The sequence below is a fragment of the Homalodisca vitripennis genome, chromosome 5, assembly GCF_021130785.1.
Source record: "Homalodisca vitripennis isolate AUS2020 chromosome 5, UT_GWSS_2.1, whole genome shotgun sequence".
Lineage (NCBI taxonomy): Eukaryota > Metazoa > Arthropoda > Insecta > Hemiptera > Cicadellidae > Homalodisca > Homalodisca vitripennis.
Genome location: NC_060211.1, coordinates 82,283,703 through 82,300,877, shown reverse-complemented (window position 1 = coordinate 82,300,877; position 17,175 = coordinate 82,283,703). Strand labels below are relative to the sequence as shown.

Here is a 17,175-nt window from a genome sequence, read left to right as displayed (position 1 = left end):
GAGGACCATAGCTTCATCCAATGAAAGCGACTTACCAGGGCTGTAAAGTCTAGCACAGTTTGCTAAGATATGGTTTAGTACGTTTTCAATTTTATGCATTTGTTGTTATGTTATGTATGCGTTTGTTTTATGCTGTTGTTTGTGTTGTCGGTGTCTGGATCATAAAACCGTAAGCATCTTAAAATGCACTCAAAACGGTTACGGGACATTGTCCGCCCAAAAGTAGGATGTTCGTATAGGCTATCTTTGGGACTAATAGTGCTTTATTGACGTAAGTTTACATTACCCATCAACATGCACAAACCCAAAAACTTTTTAAGTTCTTCTATATTTACATCCTCCCAAACGTTCAATGATGCATGTTTAGAAAGAGGATTTCCTTGAATGATTGATGCTCTCTTATTTGTCCAAGTGACTATTTTTTCTAGGAGAACGTTGTCAAAAAATAGCACCAAAAACTTCAACGGGATCTGTTGTTTGTAAGTGTATTTCTTCTTTTACCTGTAAACTCGTGAACTAGTGGAATATTGTTTGTGTTGGTCCAACAAGCAACTGAACTAACGTAGGCATTGTGAACTTCATTTGTTACGAACTGCACGTTAAGAGTCATCTGCCAAAGTATTTTGAGACTGTTAAGTTTCATCTGTGACAATGTTGGAGTTATTTACAATTTCATTAGCCTCAATGTCAAACAATTCATTTTGTTCTACTACACTACTATCATCACTACTATTAGAGCTCGGAACGTACTCACTCTGTCCATCCGATGAAAACCAAAGAACTTGATTCAGATTCACAGTTACTATTACTCAGCTCACGATCTATTTCACTGTCAGTACACACAGGCTTACGTTTCTTATTTCGTTCCATTTTGTTCTACAATAGTTTCTATTCACTAAAAAAACATAACCTCAACCGTAGTTCAGAAGAAAGAAGCCCATGGTGTGAGGTTTACAACAAGAACAGTGTAGGCGGCAAATGAACAAAGTTTACGAACTGTGCGGGACGTAATTTTTAAGATATCCAAAGACCAAGCGTCCCACATGTGAGCCAGACATCCCCATAAACCAATACAAAAGTATCAAGCCTCTAAAATAGACCAGTGATTTTTCATGGCAATAATAGTGGCATGCAAACAGCGGCGCAAATATGGGACGTCAGTCTATTTGAGGTGCCCGAGCGGCGCATATTTGGGACGCCGGTGCACGGGAAGAAACCGTGCGGCTAATATTTGAGCCGGCTGGTCTGTGGGTATACGACTTTTCTTAACATGGTGGTAGCGAACGTGTTAAAGAAATGTTCGTTTAAGTGCTCTTAGTTAACAAGTATTAAAGAATATATTAGCTTTAAGCAATATTCCACTTGAATTCAAAATTAATTACTTTATTAAAAAACAAAGTATACTGTTATGTAAATGAACAAAAATTTAAGCCTGAGTATGCTAGCAAATTGTAAGAATTTTGAGATAGTAAACTGTGAGTGAATGGGGTGCTTGTGTGCTCATTAATATGGCCAAACACTAAGAGATTGTAATATATTTCAGGTAGAAGAGTTTAATTGTGGTTAGGATGGCAAATTAAATATTCAATTGTCCTTTATGTCAAATGGTGTATCATACTGTAAATCTAGTGGAGGAGAGAGCTATGACTCTTAAAGTATAGAATCACAATGTTACTGTCATTATACATTATCATTGCATTTGATACTTTGTAACTGAAATAATAACTCACAAATTTTATTAATTTTCTACTAAACTACTGCAACTAATAGACTTTAAAGTTCAAGTTATTGTGTAGTGTTGCTCACCTGCGTACACTGTAACTTATCTCTGAATCTACAGAGTTTCTTCGTTGACTGGAGTTAGAATTAGTGACTCCCACAAGAGCTCCCCTTCTGGTCACCAGTTTAGGTAATGCTGCAGCCCATGTGGAACTCAGGTTACCCGATGCCATACTGTTGAGTTCAAAGTTTAATCCTGTAATAAAAAAACATGCACAATTTTAACTGAATAGTGGATTAAACATTCTGTTATAAATACGTTAGATAAGCATAAAAATTGCTTCTTTTGGATCTAGTGCTTTCCAAAGCAGAAAATTTGTTATAAAAAGTACTTTTTCAAAGTTAAATATTATAGCAATAAAATTTGTAATGTAACAGTATACAATAATCTAAATAAACATATACGATGAAAAAAGTAATTATATTACAAAGTTATACTACTGTTAACAAAGAAGATTTATATTAATTAGCTGATTTGTTATTTGCCAAGAAATTTTCTTTATGTTGAGAGAAGAAGGATGAGGTGATAAGCAACACAAGTGGCAGTTTTCAACAATGTTATGGTACACAGCTTTCTTGCTTCTAATCTTCTTGTTTTCTCTACATTCATCACAATATTGGTTAAAAAGAATTTGTATGGGAAAATATTGAAAATGAATTAATTATGAATTCAATTTTAAAACAACTCAAAATTAAGACGTGATAATGAGGTGAATGAACACAAAATTAATTTAACAAAAACAAAATTAACTTTCAATAAAATTGTCTTAACATGAACATGATAATATATAAACGTGGTTTGTATTATTACATTCCTAAGTGATTTGTACCATATTTATTATAAATAAGAGATGAATGATTTATGAAATCTTACACACAGTACTTGAGTGGTATTTCAGAAAAAAAATGTATATATTTATTGTTATATTAAAAATATGTACAAGCAAAATTCCACTAATGCAAAGAAAACAGACAGTTCTTTATCTTTTCATATTACTCCTGTCACATTTGATCCCCTTATTTGATCAAACCTAACAAGTTTTCACCTTGTTAGAATGTAATTTGATCAATGAAGAAAAACGTCCTATCCTAGGCCTACTCAGTACATTTAGTAATTTTAATAAAAAAGTCAAAGACTTTTAAATAGATGATTTATCTTGATTATTAAATTGCCAATAAACTACAAAATACTATAAAAAAATATATATATATAATATATATATATATATATATATATATATATAAATAATAATTTTGTTATAATGTTAGTAATTTTTCCCTGTGCTTCTTCAGTTTCACTGGAGCCTCCTCTGTTTTTTTTTCGTGAGCCTAAAAATGGAATTGTAAATACTGTTATCAATGTTTCATATTTAAAATGTTGTATATATATATATATATATATATATATATATATATATATACATCCCTTGAGTTGATATACTTTATTTAAAAACATGGAATCAGTGGACATTAACCCTTTTAACCCCAGCCATTCTTCCATGGACTTGCCAGAAAGCCCATGGCGATAAGGGACCGTAGTGCAGAATTGAGGGAAAATACATCTAGTTTTCTTATTTTTGAAGATAATTTTTAGGTTTTTGTTTTAAATTGTTCACAAATAAGTGTACTCTTAGATGTAATAGTTAAAAAGTACTTTTACAGAATGATTTGTTTTTTTTTTTAGCGTATTTATACATAAAAAATTTTTATATTTTTTATAGTTTAGACATACATAAAGGGTAGAAAAAAAATTGTATCCCCTGAAAAATGAAGCAATTTTGTTGTACACATATTTCTTACTACACACACAAAATTTGAAGAACTTTCCTTGATAAATGCAGGAGATATATCCAATTAATTGTATTGCTGCATAAGCATTTCATATATTTCCACATACACGTCAGTAGAAGTATACAGATATGTATACTTGTTTTTGCACTTTTGAAATAATAACAATTGTAAAATAACACAAACTAATTGTAATGGTTTGTAAGACTAAAACTTGTTTAATTTTTCAAAAAAGTAAAAGAAATAATATTTACAATATATACATTTTATATAAACAACTCAATTCATTGTCTTCAAAAATAGCACATTCACCACTAATAATAGGGTACTTTGGGATTATACCGACCACACCAGTATGAAGAACACAAAAATATAAATTTATAGAAACAAACATGATAGAACAAAAAAACAACTCTTTAATTACAAAATTACAAACTTACAAGCATTTCCAGGCATTGTGATCGGTATTGTTGTCGCTGTTATCTTATCTTTTTCGAGAATCCCGATTACGACAGGCCACGCGGCATCACATGATTTGCACGGTACATAATTGCCTTTCCATTACAATTCAATTTATATTTCTGATCAGATCCTCTAGAATTTGATATTTTACTGATAGGTACTATCTCGAGGGATGTTTTTCTATCGTTGACATCAGCGCGAAGGCATGCACTCGCATTTTGGGTGGCGGAGTGTGATCAAGAATAAAAACAAGTATTGAGTGTTTTTTCAATAAAGAGTTTAGTTTTAGTTTGATCATGTTTGTTTTTATTGAATTTTTGTGTTTGGAGAAATGTAGAGGTAAAACACAGAAGTACAACAAAGCGACGCACCAGCTGAACGAGCGGCGAGACTCTGCAATCACGTTATCTACTAGACCGCTCGACTTTGACCTCTGTCTGAGGATGGGGAGGGGTTTGCGATAAGACAATTCCTGTTTTATATTGACGAAATATTGTTCTACGCTAATCTAGTAATCAGTAGAAGCAAAATGTCAAATAACGATTCATGTCTGGGTGTGGTAGGTATAATCCCAAAGTACCAATAATAGTGTTAATCAAAGTGTTTTCACTCACTGGTAACTTTTCTCTACGACGTTTACTCATGTTTTTTTACTAATAATACAATAAATCACACGAAAAACAACCGCTTTCAATCACGCAAACTAATTGAGGTTATAAGTCAGCATACAACAACAATGCAACTGAAGTCGTCTGACAGCTGACATCGACAAATAAACTATGCTCAACGACGACGAAATACGATGCCAATTGGAAGGTTTATTGTTTTTGCATGTAGTCCGTTTCTTCACCGACTACTATACCGAAACTGATGGCATTTGGACATATTATTAGCCAGCTACATTAAATTCTCGAGGCATCCGGTATATCGGACGTTGGGCATTTTAGCTAGACCACCTCTGCCCGATATATCAGACGCCGGGGCTAAAAGGGTTAAAATTGTCTGCCTGTACGTTCGGCGAGTAACTCTCTGGACAATATATGGTGAGGCCCGAGTGAAAAGAGTTAATGTTATCACTAAATCCACATACCGACTGGATCCTGGTAGGTGCTATGGATGCTGATACTCAAGCGGCCAGCACTGTTGAGCATCTTACGTTTGGCGAAAGCCTGGGCTATCACCTTGTGCTTCTTCAGTTTCACCGGAGCCTCCTCTGTTTTCTTGTTTGTGAGCCTAAAAATAGAATTGTAAATACTGTTATTAATGTTTTATATTTAAAATTTTGTAATTCCATTTACCAATATCAAAAAGTCATTGAGAACCTAAGCGTATAAAATAAACTTTTGAGACTATTTTTCATACATATACATTACAATATACTGTACAATGAAGACTCACTACTAATGCTAAAGTGCCTCCAAGTTCATTAAGAATGTTTCATTTCACACTTGGCAATTATAGTGTGTGGAACTATATAAATTAATACTATCATGTGATTCCCTCCGCCTCACAACATATATGGATTGTAAAAATTACAACACTGTAGCAATAAAGCCAATGACCACATACATCCTAACACGGGTTTGCTTGATAGAGCTAGTTTTCCCTTTTTAATATTTGTCAAGAGACCTATTCTTTCCACATAAAGCATTTGTAATAACTATGATGAAAACTTGTATAATTATTATGCTGCAGATAAAACAGCTAAGTTTTTGCAACATTTTTAATAGTTACATTACATAAAATCCATACATTTTGAAAACCGTACAGAGTGTGGGTAATAGTAAACAGTACCTTGCAAAGAAACGTTTCCAGGTTTGCAATGTGGAACTGGTCCAGACCCAGGAGGACATGGCAATACCAGTAGCAAACAACGCCAGGAGATGGAGCTGCAGGATGGCTAGGCTGGGGCGTGTCTCCATGCGGCACTGGGACTGTTCCGATGTCTCGTAGACAAGCCGACACCTGAAACAAAGCATTAATGAATCTTGTTACAGTGTTACTTATAACAACTGTTTTACTTACTGATAACATTTTTATTTAAGAACACATACAAGTGGAGTTAAGTGTCCAGTAACAGGTAATAAATACCAAAAAGTTAGAATCTTAGTATTCTTTATTTTTTTTTGTATTTGTATTTATGTAAATTAACATTATCTTCTACACTTCCTATAGTCCATTGACATTGCATCATTAGCAATAATGCAAACAAAAAAGTTTATGGCCGATGTATAGGCAATCAGACTTTGCTTACTATAAATTTGTCCATACTTCACTAAATGTGTTGTATTTGTATAATTGTATCAGTAGAAACCGCATACTGTTTTTTCTTTTAGCTACCAAATTATACTGAATAACAGCTATGGGAACAAAATATAGACTGCTCAAGCAGCAATAGCTCTTCCACATGCAAAGAATTTCTGCATAACGCATAAGTTGAGTTTTGTGTATTTAACTTTTTTTCATAGAGTAAATATTGCTCTGAAACCTATATATATATATATATATACATATATATATATATATATATATATATATATATATATATATATATATATATATATATTGCTTGAAAATCCACTGTAGTACGAAGTGTAGTATTAAGTGACGTTGGTCATGAAGCATTTCACATTTTTTAATATCCTATCAAGTAACATAAATTTAGACTATGAGGGCTATCCAGAAAGTAACAGACGTTTTTGAATGGTGCGGCAGTGGAAGGGGCTACAGTCACCATCTTGTTGCCAAAGCACTTTGGCATTCAGTACATATCGAGCTGTAGTCGCACGCAGTCTGTATCTCTTTTACTCTTCTCACTGTGATTTATTAAAATGTGTGCTGCAATTGAAAATCCCACCACTTGTAAAGTGTATTCAGTGATTAGGTTTTTGTTGGCAAAAAACCATAAACCAATTTAAATCGCCAACTGTGTGAAGTTTATTGAAATGGAATAGTGAGTGCAAGCAGAGTAAGGCAATTGTGTACAATTCTTATAAGTTGCCACACCAATGTTCATTATGATAGTCATAGCGGTTGGCCTAGCATAGTTGTAACATATTTGGCTAGTTGAAGCCATATTTGCAGCAAACTGTTTAAGAATAATCCTGAAAATCTTACAAAGTTGGCTGAACTGTGAGCAGTTGTATGTATGGTGGACATTGAACGGTTAAAGATTAAAACTAAGGAAATATAATTTTTTTGATTATTACTTCCAATAGCTATATTCAATTTTAGATTTAGTTATAATTTTATTTTGCTCAACCAAACGTTACCCAATTTTCATTTTTATTATTGAACAGTGTGATCTGGATGTTTACTACAGACAACATTAAAAGTACAGTCTTTGCTCATGGACTATACAATGTTACTGAAGTATGCTTATATATAAATAAGCAAATGTGTATATATAAATTACAATAACATTATAAATATGTCTATAATAAGCATTTTGAGTTATATTGATGGTATAAACATCCAAGATGGTTGATTAACTTTAATGCCTCATTTAAAGCCTTGGAGCAAGCATCCAAATATGAGCCACTATTCATATGCTTAATTACTGTTAACATACACAATTCTGCGTTTTCTATCTAGTTTCATATAATTGGAATAAGGAAAAGTGCACATAAAAGCTTATAAACACTCAAAAACATAATGTTGAACGTAATTTAATGGAGATAAGTATGAAAAGAAACTGACTATTCCTATCAGTTAGGGATACAAAATTGTATGGTGCATATGCTACTGGTCTATTTTATTCTGTATTGTGACAGCAGCAAATGTGTTAAGGGTTTATCAGAGGAGAATTACTTCAGTTGGTTCAGCAGCAGGGACAATGTGGTGTCCCTTCAGTTATCAGTCAAAACACTGACCAGCCAAAATGGTATCAGAATGGTATTATATAAGAATAATTAAAAACTAATAGAGTTTAAAACAAACTATACTTACACAATGTATTTACGAAAACTGGCATTCCAAAGAGGTGAGTTTCGAAACTCGTAAACGTGGCACACAAACGTGGTGAAGCCAAATATAAATATCAAGACAGAGAAGAAACCCATGCGCACAATCGTCTCTCTGATTTTGGCACTTGCACGTTCTGAAATGATTTCTTGGCTGCTTATCTTCAACTTTATAAGTTTCAAAAGACCTACAAACAATAAAAAATTAGATATCTCTTAGAGTCAGTTTTAATATCTTAATAATCTGTATAGGCTCATATAAAAATTAATGATGGTGGAATCAAAATAAGATATTTTGAGTGATTGTGACTCGAACTTGAGAGAATCACACTGATTAACTTTTAACAATATTGTATGTATTGTCTAAAAATTATTGGAAGGTTTACATTATTGTGGTAAACTTGTAATCAGAGTACAACTATAAAACCAAAAAGACCCTTAAATAATGACAGTGGGGACACTTCAGAATCCATAATGGTAGTAAATACCATCTGTATAAAAAAATAAATAAAAAAAGCCAATACTTGAAATATTTTTTAATGCCAAAAAATCTTGATTTAAAAGAACAATTTTAGCAACATTCACACAGTAAACAAATGAGAAATAAACATTTCAATCAGCTTCAATATAATTAGGCGTCGGTATCAGTATTTTGATCAAAGGTTGGAAATAATAGAGAATGTAGTTAATATATATCTTGTGACCACACAAAAAATTACAACATCAAGTAAAACAAGCGATTAAAATTAAATCAGAACATACCATTCATCCTTCCATCTTCTGTGTACTGCATGATCAAAACATACAAAACTTTACATTTAAAATAAGAAAAAGTCATTCTACTTAAAGCCAAGTAAAGTAAGAGTACCATCCAGAACAAGTTTAATTTATATTTCTTTCCATTGCAATGTAGCTATAGCAGTTTCACGCATTTGTGGTACTAACCCACCTAATTTATCAAGAAAATATTTATACTATTTTGACTTGTCTAAACTTTTTCACATCAAGGTGCTTGCTTGTTTCTATTGTCAAAGCTAATTGAAAATACTGTGTTCTGTGAGATTAGATCTGTAAATAGTTTTTTTTAAATTAAGTAACAAATTAGAATAAATTTATAAATTTACAGTAATTTGAAAATTTGGTTATTTAACTAAATTTTTTCAAACAGAAAGCGTAAAATGTGCTAGCAATCAGCAATAATTTGAAGTCGTCCATGAACAAACTTATTTGGATTCAAAATTCAACAACACATCACTAGTTGTAATATTGTGAAATAATAATTTTTCGAGCGTATCTTAAGCACTTTGTTGGTATCGGAATCTAATGAGAAGAATGGTATCAAGTATCGGAATCGATTCATCCCTAGTAAAAATTCCAGTACCATTATAAAAATTCACACATGATTTTCCAGGGCCCAAAATTCATGTATAATTAACTTTTTTCTAGATTCTCATAGTTACTGGCAGTCCTGGTTACAGTCTACTAAAGTATCGTGTTTCCGAATATATCCCACTGCCGGCCAATATATGAAAAATGTTTCAGAAAGTTATCTGCTACAGAAATTACTGAAGTACAGTTACTTCAGGATCTGTAGAATAGATCTGTAGAACTAGTACACAGTAAACACAACTACAAAGTAAATAAATACAAGAAAGGTTTTGGTTCGAATCACAACGTGCTCGTTAGATTATAGTCATGGACTATGAAACATGATGCTCAGGCTCCTCATATGCATTGGATTATTTGGTTAGTGCGAATACTGTCCAACCGTTAGTCACATGTGTGGGGAAGTTGCTCAGATTAATAGTTGATATCTACCTACTACTAATACCAGAGAACTGATTTGATATCTACCAGCTGTCGTCCAGCTGTTGTGATAATGAAAACTCAAGTGCTTGCTAGATTCAGTCAGCTGGCCGTCTGCAGACTAGCGACTATATTAAGCTGCGTTTAGACCTGCAAGCAAACTTGCAAGAGAATTTGTCTAACTACTGTCGCATAATGTGAACAAGATAAGCCGTGATGATAAATAATTTTACTTGCGAGAACTGTCCAAGAGAAAAGTATTCGTTCACACACGGCAGTGATGTCTCAACAATATTTCCCATTGAAATTTTAATGATCAACACTGCTCTCTAGTTCATGCAACTGTCCAACACTGGTTGCGGCAGTGGTTACGAGAGCTCTTGCGTCCGTTTAGACTAGCGATTATTACTGTCGAATGCACAACTTTTTGCCAGTGTAAACATAGCTAGATCAGTTGAGGTTTGGATGTGACCATGATATAAAAAATAACAACACTTTCTTTGTTTCAACCAATGTAATCTGAAGTCCAACCATAACATGTGCGTGAGGAGCATCCTTCATTCACCTCGGCCATGATACGAACAGTAAGTGATGGGCGGTAAGCGTTAGAACAGTGATTTAAAGTTCAATGTTTGTATTTCACATACAAAGAATACTCAACACTGCCCACGACGTATATGAGCAGCATGGCAGTACCACACGGTGTCACTGATCCGTCACTAATTCCACACATTAAACTTTTTTCCAGCTGCTCAGACCTCAGCTCATTCTACCATTGATGTGCATCATGTTGAACCCGAACGCCTCCTTCTCTGCTTTACTTGTTGTCGCAAATCCACTATTTTCTTCTTCAAGAACGTGTCATTTATCATGTCTGTTAAAAATCCAACTGACATTCTGGTGTACTCAAAAAACTGGGTATAAGACCCAGATCTGGGTGTAATCAGATGATAATATATTCCAAACTGAATCCTAAGTCTGTTTATAGGGTGAACCCTGACAGTTTAGGCCTGTGAAATCTGTCTAACAAACGTCTTTTCAAAATGTTTTCACTCAAGAATAAGAGTTGGACAACTTCGTTCGGAGATCCATTTTGGAGACCGAATAAGACTCAAACAGAAAAACACTGTTTGTATAACGGGCACTACGGCTTTGCCGCTTACAGCTACCACTTGTATAGTGGCCGAGGTCTGATACGTTCGGTTGACCGACTTTAATTGGTTGATACGTGTTTGGGGACTTGCTGCAACACAGAGGTAGAACCAACCAAAATAAACTTCACTACACTAGTGGAGGTAACCAGTGCCAGATGAAGCTCGTGAACATGTGTAGATCGTTATTTACAGTTTTACAGATCATGTCGCATTAAATACGATGCCATGACATTAATCCTGATTCAAGGAAGTGTTAAATTACTTCTTGACTTTGTGAGTTCTTAGAAACAGAACATTTATTTTCAAGATTTTCCTGGTTCTACAGGAAGATTCCTGGCTTGTTCCCCTGGTTTCTCGTTCGGGTGGCCTTCCTGATGTTTTAAGTCATTACCCACCTAACAGTGAGTAAGGAAAATCAGATCCTTCATAAACAGACCAACTGTTGTCTAAATCATAATCATTACCACTATTATTTGTTGCTGGGCCTAGGCCTGTGCTATTATCACTGTCACTGCCTACATTACGTTTCCAATGTAAGACAACGTCATCATCGTCACTTTGTATATTTACATTATTACTAAAAACATTGTTATTGTCTAACTCAGTAATAACTTGAAAATCAGAGAGAAAAGACGTGCTTGATAACAACATATTGACATAAACATAATATCAGTAAAATATTGAGTTAATGATGTGAACATGTCAGAAAATAGGTTTGGGAACTGGTTACATACAAGTGAAACAGCTAAATTGTAATATTGGACGACGTTCGACATATGAGTTGTAAGGAAAATTTTTTAGTACTGCAAAACCTGCTTAAAAATTATGGTCCTGAACCTGCAGAATATTTTAAATACATCATACCCTGTCAAAATTAAAAAATCGATAGTATAAGTATCATTCTTATAGAACTCTACATACTAAATTTAAAATATAGTAATATATATATATATATATATATACTAGCAGACCCGACAGACGTTGTCCTGTACACACGTTTTTAATTCAAAAATTTTAAACTTTGATTAATCTGTAACAATCGGGGCTGTTTTGATAAAAATGTCTATTAAAAAGTTATTACAATATATAACTTCATCACATGTACATTTAATCACACTTCGACCAACCGATAGTGTGTGAGTATAACATGAGTGATGTGAAATGTAGAGGATGTTTTAAATGAAAACTTACTTAATCTGAAGGTAAAAAAGTTGAAACAAACTATTTTATAACAGGTATATTTTTTCAATTTACAACTTAATTTATCGTAATGGCATTGAATGTACAATATTTTTGTTAATCCTTCAGGAGTATACACAAACAAATTAGATGATTTTCCGATAAGGCTGAAGTATAATAAGAGACCTCCATCACAATCGAATTATTGATATTTCTGAATAGCCTATATAACTACTATCCGAATTAGATTATAGTTATGTAAAGGCTGAAGTATAATAAGCGGCCACCATCACAATCGAATTATTGATATTTCTGAATATTCTATCTAAATTACCGAATTTCATTATAGTTATTTAAAATTACAGTATAGTATAGGAACTGGACAACAGAATTTTATTTATCTAAAATACTAAAGAAGTATTCCGTATAGGGCTGAAGTATAATAAGTGGCCACCATCACAATCGAATTATAGATATTTCTGAATAGCCTATCTAAACTACTAAAATGACGAACTGAATTACATTATAGTTATTTAAAGGCTGAATTATAATAAGCGGCCAACATCGCAATCAAATTATTGATATTTCTAATTAGCCTATCTAAAATACCGAATTTCATTATCTTTATATTTATATTTCTTGTGTGCGTGTGTATGGAGCTGAACTCCTCCTAAATGGGTGGACCATCTTGGAATGTTTTACATTGTATCCAGCAGAATGCGCTACGATCACAGTTTCAAATGTTTTCTATTTTAATTCCAGGTTTTCCTGACAGTTTGTGCTGCTATCAAATATGTGTGTTGTTTTGTAACATCGTGTAATTATTGTGTGAGTGCTAATTGTAATATTAAATTAATAGAGAATCACATGTGTCAATAACTATTGTTAATAATGTAGGAATTGGTTTTAAATTAAATTCTGTTGGCCAGTTCTGTTACTATACTGTAATTGTATATAACTATAATGAAATTCAGTAGTTTAGATATGCTAATCAGAAATATCAATAATTCGATTGAGATGGTGGCTGCTTATTATACTTCAGCCTTTAAATAACTATAATCTAATTCGGATCGTCATTTTAGTAGTTTAGATAGGCTATTCAGATATATCAATAATTTGATTGTGATGGTGGCCACTTATTGTACTTCAGACCTATAGGGAATACTTATTTAGTATATTAGATAAATTAAATTCTGTTGGCCAGTTTCGATACTATACTGTAATTTTAAAAAACTATAATGTAATTCAGTAGTTTAGATAGACTAATCAGAAATATCAATAAGTTGATTGAGATGGTGGCCGCTTATTATACTTCAGCCTTTAAATAACTATAATCTAATTCGGATAGTAGTTATATAGGCTATTCAGAAATATCAATAATTCGATTGTGATGGTGGCCACTTATTGTACTTCAGACCTATAGGGAATACTTATTTAGTATTTTAGTTACCGTAGTCTACGATGTTATACATTTTTATCTAGAAGTTACTTAATTAAAATTACATATTCAATAAGTTACTCATATTCATTGTATACTATTATACAGAATTTTATTTTTACAGAAAAATGCCACGTCTTCGTGGAAGAGGACGAGTTATTCAATCATGTGATTTATATGCTACTTAATTTGAACTTATGTGACCAAACTGTTAACAATAGTTATTCACACATAGAAACACAACCTTTTGATTTGTATGGTACTTATGTTATGCAACCAATATACTCACTTCGTTAAATAAATTTTCAAAATTAGTTCAATAACTTCAATAAATATCTATAGTTTTTTTATGTACTTCAAACATCTTCAATCTCTATTAATGTAATATTACAATTAGCACTCACACAATAATTACACGATGTTACAAAACAACACACATATTTGATAGCAGCACAAACTGTCAGGAAAACCTGGAATTAAAATAGAAAACATTTGAAACTGTGATCGTAGCGCATTCTGCTGGATACAATGTAAAACATTCCAAGATGGTCCACCCATTTAGGAGGAGTTCAGCTCCATACACACGCACACAAGAAATATAAATATAAAGATAATGAAATTCGGTATTTTAGATAGTTATTCACACATGTGATTTGTATGCTACTTAATTTGAACTTATCTGACCAATTTTCACTGCACATTGAAAATGTAAATTACAACAAATTATTTTAAATCCATTAGTTTAAAACTTGATTATCTAAAATGTTAACAATAGTTATTCACACATAGAAACACAACCTTTTGATTTGTATGGTACTTAGGTTATGCAACCAATATACTCACTTCGTTAAATAAATTTTCAAAATTAGTTCAATAACTTCAATAAATATCTATAGTTTTTTATGTACTTCAAACATCTTCAATCTCTATTAATGTAATATTACAATTAGCACTCACACAATAATTACACGATGTTACAAAACAACACACATATTTGATAGCAGCACAAACTGTCAGGAAAACCTGGAATTAAAATAGAAAACATTTGAAGATGTTTGAAGTACATAAAAAACTATAGATATTTATTGAAGTTATTGAACTAATTTTGAAAATTTATTTAACGAAGTGAGTATATTGGTTGCATAACCTAAGTACCATACAAATCAAAAGGTTGTGTTTCTATGTGTGAATAACTATTGTTAACATTTTAGATAATCAAGTTTTAAACTAATGGATTTAAAATAATTTGTTGTAATTTACATTTTCAATGTGCAGTGAAAATTGGTCAGATAAGTTCAAATTAAGTAGCATACAAATCACATGTGTGAATAACTATCTAAAATACCGAATTTCATTATCTTTATATTTATATTTCTTGTGTGCGTGTGTATGGAGCTGAACTCCTCCTAAATGGGTGGACCATCTTGGAATGTTTTACATTGTATCCAGCAGAATGCGCTACGATCACAGTTTCAAATGTTTTCTATTTTAATTCCAGGTTTTCCTGACAGTTTGTGCTGCTATCAAATATGTGTGTTGTTTTGTAACATCGTGTAATTATTGTGTGAGTGCTAATTGTAATATTACATTAATAGAGATTGAAGATGTTTGAAGTACATAAAAAACTATAGATATTTATTGAAGTTATTGAACTAATTTTGAAAATTTATTTAACGAAGTGAGTATATTGGTTGCATAACATAAGTACCATACAAATCAAAAGGTTGTGTTTCTATGTGTGAATAACTATTGTTAACAGTTTGGTCACATAAGTTCAAATTAAGTAGCATATAAATCACATGATTGAATAACTCGTCCTCTTCCACGAAGACGTGGCATTTTTCTGTAAAAATAAAATTCTGTATAATAGTACACAATGAATATGAGTAACTTATTGAATATGTAATTTTAATTAAGTAACTTCTAGATAAAAATGTATAACATCGTAGACTACGGTAACTAAAATACTAAATAAGTATTCCCTATAGGTCTGAAGTACAATAAGTGGCCACCATCACAATCGAATTATTGATATTTCTGAATAGCCTATATAACTACTATCCGAATTAGATTATAGTTATTTAAAGGCTGAAGTATAATAAGCGGCCACCATCTCAATCAACTTATTGATATTTCTGATTAGTCTATCTAAACTACTGAATTACATTATAGTTTTTTAAAATTACAGTATAGTATCGAAACTGGCCAACAGAATTTAATTTATCTAATATACTAAATAAGTATTCCCTATAGGTCTGAAGTACAATAAGTGGCCACCATCACAATCAAATTATTGATATATCTGAATAGCCTATCTAAACTACTAAAATGACGATCCGAATTAGATTATAGTTATTTAAAGGCTGAAGTATAATAAGCAGCCACCATCTCAATCGAATTATTGATATTTCTGATTAGCATATCTAAACTACTGAATTTCATTATAGTTATATACAATTACAGTATAGTAACAGAACTGGCCAACAGAATTTAATTTAAAACCAATTCCTACATTATTAACAATAGTTATTGACACATGTGATTCTCTATTAATTTAATATTACAATTAGCACTCACACAATAATTACACGATGATACAAAACAACACACAAATTTGATAGCAGCACAAACTGTCGGGAAAACCTGGAAGTATAATAGAAAAACATTCGAAACTGCGATCGTAGCGCATTCTGCTGGATCCAATTTAAAACATACCAAGATAAAAAACAATTTATTTATAAACAAAAAAATAACTGATCAATCACTGCACACTTAATATTTAGGAATTTCAGTTAAAAGTGTATTTTACTAAAACTGCCAATTTTATATCTGGATAACCTCTATTGATATTCCTGATTAGCCTATCTAAACTACCGAATTTCATTATAGTTATTTAAAATTACAGTATAGTATCAGAACTGGCCAACAGAATTTAATTTAAAACCAATTCCTACACTATTAACAATAGTTATTCACACATGTGATTTGTATGCTACTTAATTTGAACTTATCTGACCAATTTTCACTGCACATTGAAAATGTAAATTACAACAAATTATTTTAAATCCATTAGTTTAAAACTTGATTATCTAAAATGTTAACAATAGTTATTCACACATAGAAACACAACCTTTTGATTTGTATGCTACTTAGGTTATTTGAGGTAATGCGACCAATAATCTCTATTCATGTACTATTACAATTTTAGCACTCACACAATAATTACACGATGTTTTATTTTTTATTTTCTTCTTTTTGCCTGTTGGCTTTTCTAAACTTATAACGCGGCCACGTAGTACACTTTTTATAACTTCATTCTATTATATTTTAATGTTATTTGCCGTATTTACTTTTGAAACATGAACCTTACAAAACAACACACACACATTGATAGCAGCACATATACTTCCAATTTTATATCTGGATAATCTCTATCCTCCAAAGTGAGTACAGAATATATTGAAATAAGAAGTGGTGTTATTTTTATATGTTTATGCTTACTCTATGCTTTCAAGACTATTATTGATTAAACGTATGGCTGTGTTGTAATATTATAATGTTTACATAGAACAATTGGTGAAAATTTAACTTTGCAATCTGCATTAGA

General features: G+C 32.0%; 1 protein-coding gene across 1 annotated transcript in view; it reads right to left on the bottom strand.

The window, feature by feature from the left end:
* Positions 1 to 17,175, bottom strand: part of LOC124362443 (protein smoothened) — a 53,084-nt gene that overhangs the window by 10,801 nt on the left and 25,108 nt on the right. Inside the window, exons 9-12 of the mRNA XM_046816952.1 lie at positions 7,978 to 8,179; positions 5,824 to 5,994; positions 5,120 to 5,262; positions 1,807 to 1,975 (exon numbers count right to left, since the gene is read on the bottom strand). Coding sequence (XP_046672908.1) covers positions 1,807 to 1,975; positions 5,120 to 5,262; positions 5,824 to 5,994; positions 7,978 to 8,179 — 685 coding nt within the window. The remainder of the gene's footprint in view (positions 1 to 1,806; positions 1,976 to 5,119; positions 5,263 to 5,823; positions 5,995 to 7,977; positions 8,180 to 17,175) is intronic.